The 13,016-nt window shown below is 40.2% G+C and overlaps 1 protein-coding gene across 2 annotated transcripts in view; it reads right to left on the reverse strand.

Annotated features, from left to right (window-relative positions):
- The window catches only part of ADA2 (adenosine deaminase 2), a 43,830-nt gene that overhangs the window by 13,241 nt on the left and 17,573 nt on the right, over positions 1-13,016 (reverse strand). For both annotated transcript variants that reach the window (XM_058191612.1, XM_058191613.1), the window contains exons 4-5: positions 2,295-2,505; positions 1,622-1,749 (exon numbers count right to left, since the gene is read on the reverse strand). In XM_058191612.1, coding sequence (XP_058047595.1) covers positions 1,622-1,749; positions 2,295-2,505 — 339 coding nt within the window. The remainder of the gene's footprint in view (positions 1-1,621; positions 1,750-2,294; positions 2,506-13,016) is intronic.

A 13,016-nucleotide genomic window follows, 5' to 3' on the forward strand; every position in this document is an offset into this window, starting at 1 on the left:
TTTTAAATTGATTTATTGGGGTTTTTAAATTTTAGTTATTTTATAGGGTGTAATTGTATTTTAGCTTGGCCAATTGAATAAGTTTTTTATGGGTAGTTCTTAAGATTGTATGGGTTTGTTTTCTGTATTTTAACTGGCTGTTCACCGCCCTGAGTCCTTTGGGAGAAGGGCGGTCTATAAATTAAAATATTATTATTATTATTATTATTATTATTATTATTATTATTATTATTATTATTATTATTATTATTATTATTATTATTATTATTATTATTATTATTAAAGATGTGACTGTATATTTAATCAGGCTCCCTTTGGAACAGAATACTTAACTCACATCAGCCTTGTCAATCAATATTGGTGCCCCTGACGTGTTAGACCAGGGGTGTCAAACTCAAGGCCTGAGGTCCGCATCTTAAACGTGGCCTGCAGGGCCGGCCTGGAAACAGCAAAGGACCGGCCTGAGGTGCCTCTATCAGCGAAAATGCTCCCCCACCACTGGAGCTCTGTTTTTTGTGGCAGAGGGCTGCAGGAAGCCGTCATGGCCGAAAACAAAGCTCAGGAGCCCGTTTTCGTTGGCAGAGCGCTCAGGCCTCCACAGGCGCCCCCCCACACGAGTGACGTTGAGCTGACCATGCCCACCCCCGAGGTCAGGCACCACCCTGATGTGGCCCTCAATGAAATCAAGTTTGACACCCCTGTGTTAGACTATAAATCTCACAAATAACTTTGAGGATACCAAATTGGAGAAACATGCCAAAGGGCTTCTTTTTATAGGACCAAACACCTAGTTCACACCTGAAATTCTTCTACATGCTCATTGTGATGCCATCAAGCTTCTTCCCTTTAATACAGTGGTGAAATTCAATTTTTTTTACTACCAGTTCTGTGGGCCACGCCCACCAAGCCATGCACTCCTGGGGGAAGGATATTGCAAAATCTCCATTCCCACCACACTCTGGGGCCAGTCAGAGGTGGCATTTGCCAGTTCTCCGAACCGCTCAAAATTTCCGCTATAGGTTCTTGAGAACCTGCAGAACTGCTCAATTTCACCCCTGCTTTAACATTCTCCATCAAACGCACAAATTCCATCCATTAATCTAGTTCCTAGTTTCTATTCTAGGGGAATAAGAAGTAAGTTGGAGGAAAGGAAGGCAGGAGACTGGTAGGCCTTAAAAATTCATCCAGAAAAGAGCTATGGTAGAACAGGGAAGCTGTGATACCCCTAATGTTGCCCATTTCCCTTCCCACTGGCCACAATGATATGGGTGTTCTGTAATTCGGGATTTATGGATTCACAGTCCTAGTGGGCATCAGGAAGAAACATATCTCTAGATACTCATTGGGTTGATAGCTATAAAGAGTATGGTGGGATTTTTAGTCATTACCCAAAGGTATTTTAATTTAAAAAAAAAAGATTGGTTGATTGATTAATTATGTGCCATCAAGCTGGAGTCAGCCACACAGATGTTTTTTTCCAAAAGGATCTAATCTCAGCTGGTCCTTCAGGCCTTTCAGTGCCAGTATAATTGTGCTCTTCTACCTTGCTGGTTAATATTAGTTACTTAAATTCAAATGTATGGACCTGCCCCAGTTGCAAAGCTACCTAGACATCCCTTACCGGAGGGTCGTATATATAAGTTTTGCACCCACAAAACCAGGATGAAGTTTTACAAATTTCTGAGCCACTTCTTCAAAAACTGCCACAGACCAAAATTTATCATGGACCCTTCCATCCAGCTCATATATCTGTGGGCAAAACAAGAACAAAAGTTTAAACCATGTGAAAAAAGCTCTTACAGGAAAACCATATACACCATACGTAACCACTTGCTAACACAGATCACCAGGAGGCAGTATACGACTAATTTCATGGTAAATCTGGACTCACTGGATGTATGTAGCTACTGGTGACTCTTATTCTTATTCCAATCACAGAATAAGATCAGGTATGATGAGTCCCAGTATAAGACAAAACCAGTTATCTACTGCCTCCTGGAAATAAAAGCACTAGATAGGGTACATTGTACATGTTATATTGTAAAAATAGATTTCCCCTTCTCCAAGAAGGGTAGTAGAATTCACATATGTGATGTAACATCCATCTCTCTCTCCCTCTCTCTCTTCTCCTCCCCGCAGATCAAAGGAGGAGGAGGAAGGGGAAGGGGAAGGGGGTAGGGGAGGGAAAGAGGAAAAGGAAGGAAGAGGAGAAAGAAAGGGGGACAGGAAGAAAAGCAGGAGATGTAGAAGGGGAGGGGGAAGAGGAGGAGAAGAAGAAGAAATGTATGTATTACCGGTGGCAGGATAACTCTGATTTCAACATATTGCACATTATCTGTATAGAGCTCCATCAGCCCTTGATACCAATAGGATTTAAACACAGGTGCATAATTAATAATGCCAGAAGCGGTCTTAAAGATATTTTCGAATTTCTGCCAGATGATAGCTTGAGTTTGGTAGGTCTCCTCTGGAGTATCTGTTACTAGTGTTAGGTTCCTCAGTAAACTGGAGAGGGAGAGAGAAAGGGAAAGCGGCAGTTTAACAACGCGCACAAAAAGCTTGACTTCTGACTTGAAGAATCATCACAAAATCTCTTGTTCTTGGACACAAGCTTAAGATCAAGTAACCAGGGGTGAAATTCAGCCGGTTCCTACTGGATCGCATGATATGGTAGGGCCGACTGCGCGAAGCCCTGCCCACCCATGCAGATGTCATGACATCCCTTTTTTAGCGACGATTTTCAGCCTCTGCGCATGCGCAGAAGGCTTTGCGCATGCGCAGATGACATTCACATATTTGCGAACCGGTAGGGAAAATAAGTGAATTTTACCCCTACAAGTAATCTTTTAGATACTCTGAAGATCAGTTTCTTGCACAATCACTTTTTAAAAAAAAAATATTTTATGCAGACACAATTAATAAACTTCAAACCTAGAAGAAACAAATAAAGACAACTGCAAACAAATTAAAATATATACTAATAAGGAAAAGTAAAATGAAGAAAAATATCTCTTAAATATTATACTTATCAATAGTCATTGATTTACTAATGAATACATTACATAATATGTTCAACAGAAAATATTATTGCAAAATATTACATCTCTGGCTCTGCCATAGTAGCACATACATCTGCATCTTTTGATGGTAGAAAATAATCAAATAAATAATCTGAAAATAATTTCCCAAAGAAATAAATGACACCTTTCCAACAACCATTCCTTGAAGTTTGGAGTTATAACAAATTTCCATTTTCAGAATCACTAAGCATATATATTCTTTAATCTTTATTTATGTTTTATAGTTCTTAACTGCCCTTCTCCCCCCCTGCCATAAATTCCAGTGGACATTTAGCATGTTTGCTTCAGGTGTTATGGCTAGGATTCTGTCCTATGTATATTTGGACTGAATAATAAATTCATTCATCCCACTATTTCAGGTTACTTAACTTGTTTTAGTGAATTAATCACAATTACTAGATTCACTATAATCCATAAACGATGGCCAAGAACCAGAATATGCTAAACCAAAACTGAACTAGCCACAAAACAGGTGCAAAGATTCAAAAAGGGGATATGACTTTTTTTACTTCCCAGTGCAGTTTATAACTCTGGTATTTCCTGGTAATTTCTCATCCAAGCATTAGCCAGACCCAATCCAGTTTATCTTTTCAAGATTTGCTAGTGCTGCAGCTATTGTGATCCTTATTAATTAAAAGGAAAAAAAAACTGGGAAGGTGTATAAAGTAAAGGTTCCCTTCACACATATATGTGCTAGTTGTTCCCGACTCTAGGGGGTGGTGCTCATCTCCATTTCAAAGCTGAAGAGCCAGCGCTGTCAGAAGATGTCTCTGTGGTCATGTGGCCGGCATGACTAAATGCCAAAGGCGCATGGAACGTTGTTACCTTCCCACCAAAGGTGTTCCCTATTTTTACTTGCATTTTTATGTGCTTTCGAATCTAGCTTCTGCTAGGTTGGCAGAAGCTGGGACAAGTAACAAGAGCTTACCCTGTTACACGGCACTAGGGATTCAAACCGCTGAACTGTTGACCTTTCGATCAACAAACTCAGAGTCTTAGCCACTGAGCTACCATACAGTCCTTAATATTCTCTTTTGAGGCATTTTAAAGATAGCTGTGTACAAGAATTAGATTTTCCAAGCACTCAGTGGCATCCATTTTGTCAGCTTAACACTATCTAGGCTCTGTGTTTTTCAGTTTATTTATTAATGACTTTCATGTGGGGAGAGAAAATATGATCTTGAAAAGATAAACAGGATTGGATCTAATTTGTCAAGGTGGAATAAAGTAGATGGGAGTAACCTCAAGATTCAGGAAAATCTTGGCAAACTGGAATAATGGGCAGAAAAGTTCCTTCATCTAGGTAGGAAATGCATGATTATGGGATGTAGGGCACCAAGCTGGGCAACGTGGTATTTGCGAAAGGTGTTTTGATGGAGCACCAGTTGAATATGAGCCAACAATATGTCAGTGTTAAATACAAGGTCAAGATCATGAGAAATCATTGTTCCATTCCATTCTGCTCATTCTATAATGTACAGTATCTAGAACATTGTGTCTAGTTCTGGGCACTGGACTTTGTCCAAAGGAGAACACTCATGAAGAGCACTGGCCTGGTAAGAAAAGATTATAAGGAAAGATTGGAAACCTTGGCTGTGCTTAATCTGGAGAGAGAGAAAATACAGTACTGTATGGTAGCTGTCTTCAATGATCGTAAACGCTCCGATGCTGAATATGGGAAGGAATCCTTTCCACGTGGATCAATTGCCATAACCATACTCGGATCCAAAGAAGAACATGAGAATCCAAAGAAAAGATGATTATGTTGCAAACAAATAAACTGGGGTGCTGATTTGTTATTACAGCTAACAATCATATTATATCATACAATTATAGAGAAGGGAGAAGACAGCATGTTCAGAGCGAAGTTTAGCAATCAAGATTTGCTAAAACTGAGAATTGTACAACTAAAAGTGGAACCCTAGAAGAAACCACTGGCCAGATTCATGGGCCTTGCTGCAGCAGCTGAAATGCTTAGGATCCAACTGGTACCAGGTCAGCAGGAAGTCCACCTCTGATCGGTATCCCAGATCCAGCATTTCTGCCCTTCACCTGGGAAGCCTTAGAACAGGGGTCTCCAACCTTGGCAACTTTACGACTTGTGGACTTCACCACCCAGAATTCCTCAGCCAGCTCCCAGAATTCCTCAGCCATTGGAATTCTGGGAGTTAAAGTCTACAAGTCGTAAAGTTGCCAAGGTTGGAGACCCCTGCCTTAGAAGACATTATGAAGAAGGCACCAACTACTTAATCCAGGGACTGCTTCTCCCTCACTTGGTTAATTCTTCTTTTGCAAGAATTAGCATTTCATGAGATTAGCATCAGGGTGTAAAAATGCAGATAGCACTAATGTCTGCTTTCTGAAAGCTGCCTCGGAAACATTCAGTAAAACTTAGCTATTGGGTTACTCTACATTTTGGATTCACATCGGGGTGAAATGCTCCCGGTTCGGACCGAATCGCCCAATCCAGTAGTGATGGCGGTGGGTGGTTTGGAGAACCGGTAGCAAAAATCCCTGCCCCCCTCTCCCCACCCCCCGCATGCCCAGCTGAGCTGAGCGATCATCAGAGGTGTTTTTTTTACTTTTTAAAACATTTTTTCTTCAGCCGAAAAAATGCTTTTAAAATTAAAAAAAAAATGCCTCTAATGATTGCATGGTTCAGCTGGGATTGTCAGAACCCTTTCAAAGCATTTTTTCTACAAACTCTTTGGCCAAAGAGGCTGTAAAAAAAAGCTTTTAAAAGGTTCTGGCGATTAGGCAACTAAGCTGGGATCGTCAGAATCCTTTCAAAGCATTTTTTCTACAACCTCTTTGGCTGAAGAGGTTGTAGAAAAAATGCTTTTAAAAGTAAAAAAAAAAAGTTGGTCACGCCCACCCAGTCACATTACCCTCCCACGCCCACAGAACCGGTAGTAAAAATTTTTACATTTCACCCGATTCACATAATGATATATAAGTTATATATATAGTTCACATAAATTAGAAATACAGGCTAGATTCATAAAAACACATTGTGCCACAGAAATATATGGAAGGTCAGTGTGCACATGGACCCACTAACTCTTCAACTAACTTGATTGTGCCATTAAATACACCACATTTCATTTCAATTTATATCTTGATATTTAGCAATCTTATTGTCAAATTTAGATAATAAGAACATCTTGACTATATTAGTTGTAAGCCCAAAGGGCTGCCACATGAGGTGGTAAGTTCATTTGCAAGTTTTCAGGTAGAGAAAGGCTGGATGGGCTGTCGGAAATGCTGGAGTGGATCGTCCTCTGAGAAAGCAACTGGACTGGATGACCTCTAACATCCCTTCTAAACATAAGATTCTATTACCGAAAATGAATTTGAATACTGAACAATTTCTACACTCATAAATATTTGTTCTAAGGCCTCTAAATTGTTTTGATACAGATTTCAGTGTTCAATTTTCATCATTTTCTTTGGAATGAGTAATTTCAGTTTATTTCATCATAAGAAGTGCCAGTCTAGTGTCTTTTGACTTATTATCATCTCCTACCAGTGAATAACATGCAAATATGCTCATTATATGACAGAGAAATATGCAAATCAAGTTTGGCTCATGCTGTCGCTCCATCCAAGCCTTTCACAATAAACCAGGGCTTCATCCAGGGCCTAGACCACCATTCCTTCACTATGACAACTGTGACCAGGTCCTATCAGTCAGTGGTTGTAATGTATCTTTAAAAGTTTTGGCGGGAAAATAGCACGTTGCTGATTGGTTGAAGCCTCCGGCTAAACTGTATATAAAGAGGGGTTTTTCCCAGCACTGGCTGCTGGGTTCACCATATAGTAAAGAGCTGTTGTCACTATCCTGGTCTCCTGCCTCGTTATTGCCCGAATCTAACAGTGGTCACCAACTGGTGGTCCGTGGACCACTGGTGGTCCATGAGAAAATTTTTGGTGGTCCACAGAAAAATTATTTGCATTTTTTATATTGCACTAAATCAGGGATCCTCAAACTATGGCCCCGGGCCGTATAAGTGCAATGAACAGTTGTGTTACTGCAGAGAGTCTCTCCCGTCGGGTCTTCTTGTGCAGGTCAGAGAGGGGCAGAAATTCCGACCTGGGGTCTGCTTCAGCCTCCTGGTATGGGGCTTTGGGCAAAGGCTGGAGGGAAGGGCCACTGGTGGCAAAAAGCTGGAGGGCCTTGATCCAGTGGGACTGCATCATGGCCTGGAACTGGCTGACCATCTCAGCCCGCTGAGCCCCCAGGCGCCGGTACCTGGCCTTGCACTCCTGCAGGTCTTCCCTCTGTTTGGAAAGCCTATGCTTATAGTCCTCAGTGATGTGCTTCTGCTGAGCCTCTTTCTCGGTCAGATCCAATTTGAACTGAGCCAGCTGTTTTGCCAACTCTTTCTCATGGTGGCTGCTTAGCTCCAACAACTGCTTCCTGTTGGGTCCCTAAGGAGCCCGAGCAGGGAGGCAAGGAGTGGCTGGGAGGGGTGAGTAGAAGCTGGCGAGATGCCCTTCAACATGAGTGACATTGAGTTGGCCACGCCCACCCAGTCACATGATCACCTAGCCACGCCCATCCAGCTGGTCATTAGGCAGATCATATTAGTGGTCCATGGGATTTAAAATTATGAATTTAGTGATCCTTGAAGTCCGAAAGGTTGGTGGCCCCTGCTATAAGTAGTTCATGCTTGGTTCCTTTCCTAATCAGAGCTTGACTGATGAAAAATATACATTTTTCACAAGCAAGCAAGATCTAGATTGAATTCCCCCATCATGTCCGTCATTATTATGAATTGTAATAATATTTGTGCTCCTACAATTTACAAAAAATAGCACTGTCAATTATCACAAATGGAGGCAGCACTGGGTCTGATCAAACAGACAGGATGGGATAGCACAAAATGAATTCTCTTTGCCACACATTTAAAGGGTCAGCTGCTGTTTCCCTGCCCAAGAAGTCCTGCCTATGCTTTCAACTGCAGGTAACGTTTCATTCCCTTATTAAGTTGGATGGGAGGACTAGATTAAAAGAGTGGGGAAGGAAGCTAAAAATCCAATAGCCCTAATTTGCTCAGGGTTCTTTCTTTCTTTCTTTCTTTCTTTCTTTCTTTCTTTCTTTCTTTCTTTCTTTCTTTCTTAAGTGTCCACCAGTCAAGGAACTCAAATTTAAGGTTTCCACAGCAACCTTAACTCTGCCCTCTTGTGCATGACAATGGGGGTCTTTCGTTACATTAGCAGACAAAAGATTAGGCAATGCAAGAAACTACTCCATAAACAATGCAACATAATAGGAAGGAAATGAACCATAGCAGGCACAGCAGCATTTTCTACTAGTTTATATGTGGTAGTAACTGCCATTTCAGGTCTATTCTGAGAAGAACTGTTTATGTAGTGGACATAGCAAACATCACCCTAGAAACCAGGAATGGATGAAAGGAAGAGAGGCATCTTTTACAAAGTTATCTGAAGTATAAGCTACAAGGAAAGGCCAAGAAGGATAGTTTTAAAAGACAGTTCTCCTTCAGTTCAGCAAGGAGATACCACAAGATTTGGCAAACAAAACAAAACAAAACAAAAAATCGGAGAGAATTTTAAACTACAGGTTTTTTCTAATTAAAAAAATGAACACAATTTTGGGCAACTTGATAATATTTATTCAAAGTAAGTCATATTATACCAGTATCTAAACCTCACTAAAATAGCATAGAATTGCATTTTAAAGACCTATATATGTGTTCAGTATGATAGTACAGATAGTCCTCCACTTGCAACAGTTCATTTAGTGACTGTTCAAAGTTACAATAGCACTGGAAAAAGGAACTAACTTATGACCATTTTTCACACTTACAGCTGTCGCAGCATCCCCATGGTCACGTCATCAAAATTCAGATGCTAGGCAACTGACTCATATTTATCACCGTTGCATAATGGCCCAGGGTCATGTGATCCTCTTTTGCAAACTTCTGACAAAGTCATAAGAAAAGCCAGATTCACTTAACAACCATGTTACTAACTCAACCACTGCAGTGATACACTTAACAACTTTCTTAACAAGAAAGATCATAAATTGGCAAAAGTCACTTAACAACTGTCACTTAACAGAACTTTTGGACTCAATTGTGTTCATAAGCAGTGGTGGGATTCAAATAATTTAACAACCAGTTCTCTGCCCTAATGATTTCTTCCAACAACCAGTTCACCAAACTGCTCAGAAAGTTAACAACCAAAGTGGTGAGAACTGGCTGAATCCCACCACTGGCCATAAGTCAAGGACTACCTGTTTTTCTATTAACATTTTAATCTCAGCAAAATTTTATCCTTGCAGAAGCAAGCTGCCCTGGTTCTCCTTTCTCTCTTCAGAAAAGAGAAAGTGTCTCTGAGATAAAATGAACCAAACAGATATGATGGGTTTTTAATTCCTTCACAGAATGTTTACTATGGGCAGGAAAATGGATGGGGAAATTTGAAGACAATCAAATGCTGGCAGAAAGTGAGTAGATGATATACAGCCTTGCTGCGAGGAATTCCTGTTTGTCAGTAGAAGCAAAACTGGCTGGGTACATGAGCATGAGAGCTGGAAATACCAGCAGATGCGTAAAAGAAAAAACAATTACTACCAACCTGCCTTCCATTGAGGACCTGTATATTGCACGAATCAAAAAGAGGGCTGTGAAAATATTTATAGACCGCTCGCATCCTGGACATAAACCGTTTCAACTCCTACCCTCAAAATGACGCTACAGAGCACTGCATACCAGAACAACTAGACACAAGAACAGTTTTTTCCCGAACGCCATCACTCTGCTAAACAAATAATTCCCTCCGCACGGTCAAATTATTCACTAAAGCTGCATTGCTATTGCTATTGGTCTTCTCATTATTCCTGTCGCCCATCTCCTCCCACTTGTGACGGCATGACTGTAACTTGTTGCTTATATCCTTGCGATTTATATTGATGTTGATTGTTTCCTAGTATGATTTGATTGCTTATTGTACCATATGACTGTCACTGGGTGTTGTGCCCTGTGATTCTTGATGAGTGTATCTTGTCTTTTTATGTATACTTTGGTATGCACCAAAGACAAATTCCTTGGGTGTCCAGTCACATTTGGCCAATAAAGAAGTACTATTCTATTCTAAAGTTGAATGCAGCTATTCTAAAGTTGAATGAAGCAGGAATGGGGTACTTAAGAAGGGTGTGGGATAAAACAAAAAGAGATATAGGGTCAAGAATGAATGGCTGAAGAATGAATGTAGACTGAAAACAGATCAGTGTGAAAGGAGTGTGTTGATATGGCTTGGCCACACAGTAAGAATGAACGAGAACTGAATTGCAAAACAAATACACGAAGGAAGAATGTATTGATTGCTTATTGTACCGTATTACTGTCACTGGGTGTTGTGCCCTGTGATTCTTGATGAGTGTATCTTGTCTTTTTATGTATACTTTGGTATGCACCAAAGACAAATTCCTTGGGAGGAAGAAGAAACAGAAACATGGCTGGATGGAGTTGGTAAGATCTTCAAGACGAGAGAACCTTGAAAACTAAAAGGCAACATTTCGAAGGTGCAGCATGAAATCAAGGATGGGATGAGTTACAAAGATAAGAAAATATGGGGAGGGGAAATTCATGTTCCTATATATTGGATTGAAGTGTACTACTTTTCCTTTTCCTCATTTCATGCCTTTCGTTCCCTTTGCTTACTATTTATTATTCCTTCCCTGTGTTTTGGATTAAGTTGCTTATCCAAACAAAGAAACTGCATGATGGGTATGTATATATGAATGTAAATTGGCTTTCGCAGGAATGAATAAATTGGCTATTCTTGCTTGATTTCAGCTAATGTGAAATACTTGCCAGAGTCAGCAGATTCTGATGGGTGTGGGAAACGACACGCCATTTTCTCAGCTCCAACTTTCATGCAAAATGCATGTTGCATATTTGATGTAACAGTGGTCGGTCTCTTCTTTTTTTTAAGGTTTAATTTTTAATGAGGCTTAATTAAAGGCTTAAATACATTAATTAAATCCTTTTGAAAAGAGAGAGAAATGTATATTTGCGAATTAGCAGTTTGCTATCAAATGCAACGGTCGAATCTCTGTAAATTATAGAATCTCTGTAAATTATAAAAGGTGCAATAAGGAAACTCAAAGGTCTTCTGGAACAGGGGTCTCCAACCTTGGCAACTTTAAGCCTGGAGGACTTCAACTCCCAGAATTCCCCAGCCAGCAAAGTCCTCCAGGCTTAAAGTTGCCAAGGTTGGAGACCCCTGTTCTGGAAGACATATGTTGTCTACCCTGTTCATAAATCAAGTAACTGAGATTCAATAGGCAGAAACATGAAAGACTTTCATTTGCAGCAGGTCCTTGACTCACTTCCTACTTATATTTTTGCCCCTTAACCCATCAAGCAATAACTTCGGAGAGGGTGAAATATAAAATTTGTTACTACCAGTTCTATGGGCGTGGTTTGGAGGGGGGGTAATGTGACTGGGTGGGTGTGGCCAACTTTTTTTTTTTACTTTTAAAAGCATTTTTTTTACAACCTCTTCGGCCAAAGAGATTGTAGAAAAAATGCTTTTAAAAGCCTCTGATGATCCCAGCTGAGCCGCACTATCATCAGAGGCTTTTTTTTTTACTTTTAAAAGCATTTTTTGGCTGAAGAAAAAATGCTTTTAAAATTTTTTAAAAAACCTCTGATGATCGCGCAGCTCATATGGGCATGGGGGGGACAGGGATCTTTGCTACCAGTTCTCCGAACCACCCACCACCATCGCTACCGGATCCGGCAATCCAGTCCGAACCAGGAGCATTTCACCCCTGCTTCGGAACCTACCCGTGCTTACTACATATAAACTGTAGATATTGCTTCTAAGTAAAATCTCCCATTCTGTAACTTAATGTATCATTTTGTGTTTGTACATGGGATGGGTACACAATTAGCTTTGATCTGCATCACAGACAGAAATGAGATTTATCAACTTTTTCCTTGTTTAAAACATACACAGTTCCATCAATCTGTAGTTTTTAGGAATCATTCTTAAAATAAGATGATGAAATCTGGCCACGGAACTGGAAATGAAATTTGACGACAGTAATGCAGAATCCAGAGTATTCAATAACCATGTAGGTCTTGGAGGGAGGGCTGAAGCTGGCATGGTAGGAGAGTCTTCAAAACATGGTGCAGATGCCCTCCACAACCAAGGTTGAGAAACAAGACAGCCAAAAATCCATTTTCACATAGTAAATAAACATAAGGCATTATGAAAGGCTTGGTTGCTTCTTCATTATTAGGTTTTCTAGTATCGGCAATTAAAACCACATATCTGTCCCAGCAGCCTTAAGATTGATTCCTCTATTGGTATTATCTGAATGCTGGTTGGATTTTGAAACAGATCTACTTCCATGCCTTCCAAATGAAGCTTTTTTATGAACAATACTCCTTATATTGAAAAAATAAAGAACTAATACATCTAAACCACTATCGTGAGTCAGAATAGTAATTCACCTAATCCAGGGGTCTACAAACTTGGCTCTTTTAAAACTTGTGGACTTCAACTCAGCAAAGCTGGCTGAGGAACTCTGGGAGTTGAAGTCCACAAGTCTTAAAAGAGCCAAGTTTGCAGACCCCTGACCTAGTCCAATAATATTGATCCTGAATGGCAATGACTACCCAGAGTTTTAGATAGGTTTACTGGAGATACCAAGATCTGAACGTTTAATCTTCTACATGTAAAGTATGTGCTTGGGGTGCAAGATACATATTTACAAAGAAGTGCTGGTTGAATTTTCTGTCTTCACTCATTAATTCACTAAGACGTTTTAGATGGATGATTAACATATGGTCTTATCAGCCAACCCAACTCCACATTTTTTTAATTGTAGGGTCATAGTAAAGATCAGGTAAGGCACCCTGAGCAATCAGGGAACACATTGTACAAAAGTTAAGT

The sequence above is a fragment of the Ahaetulla prasina genome, chromosome 7, assembly GCF_028640845.1.
Source record: "Ahaetulla prasina isolate Xishuangbanna chromosome 7, ASM2864084v1, whole genome shotgun sequence".
NCBI classification, from domain to species: domain Eukaryota; kingdom Metazoa; phylum Chordata; class Lepidosauria; order Squamata; family Colubridae; genus Ahaetulla; species Ahaetulla prasina.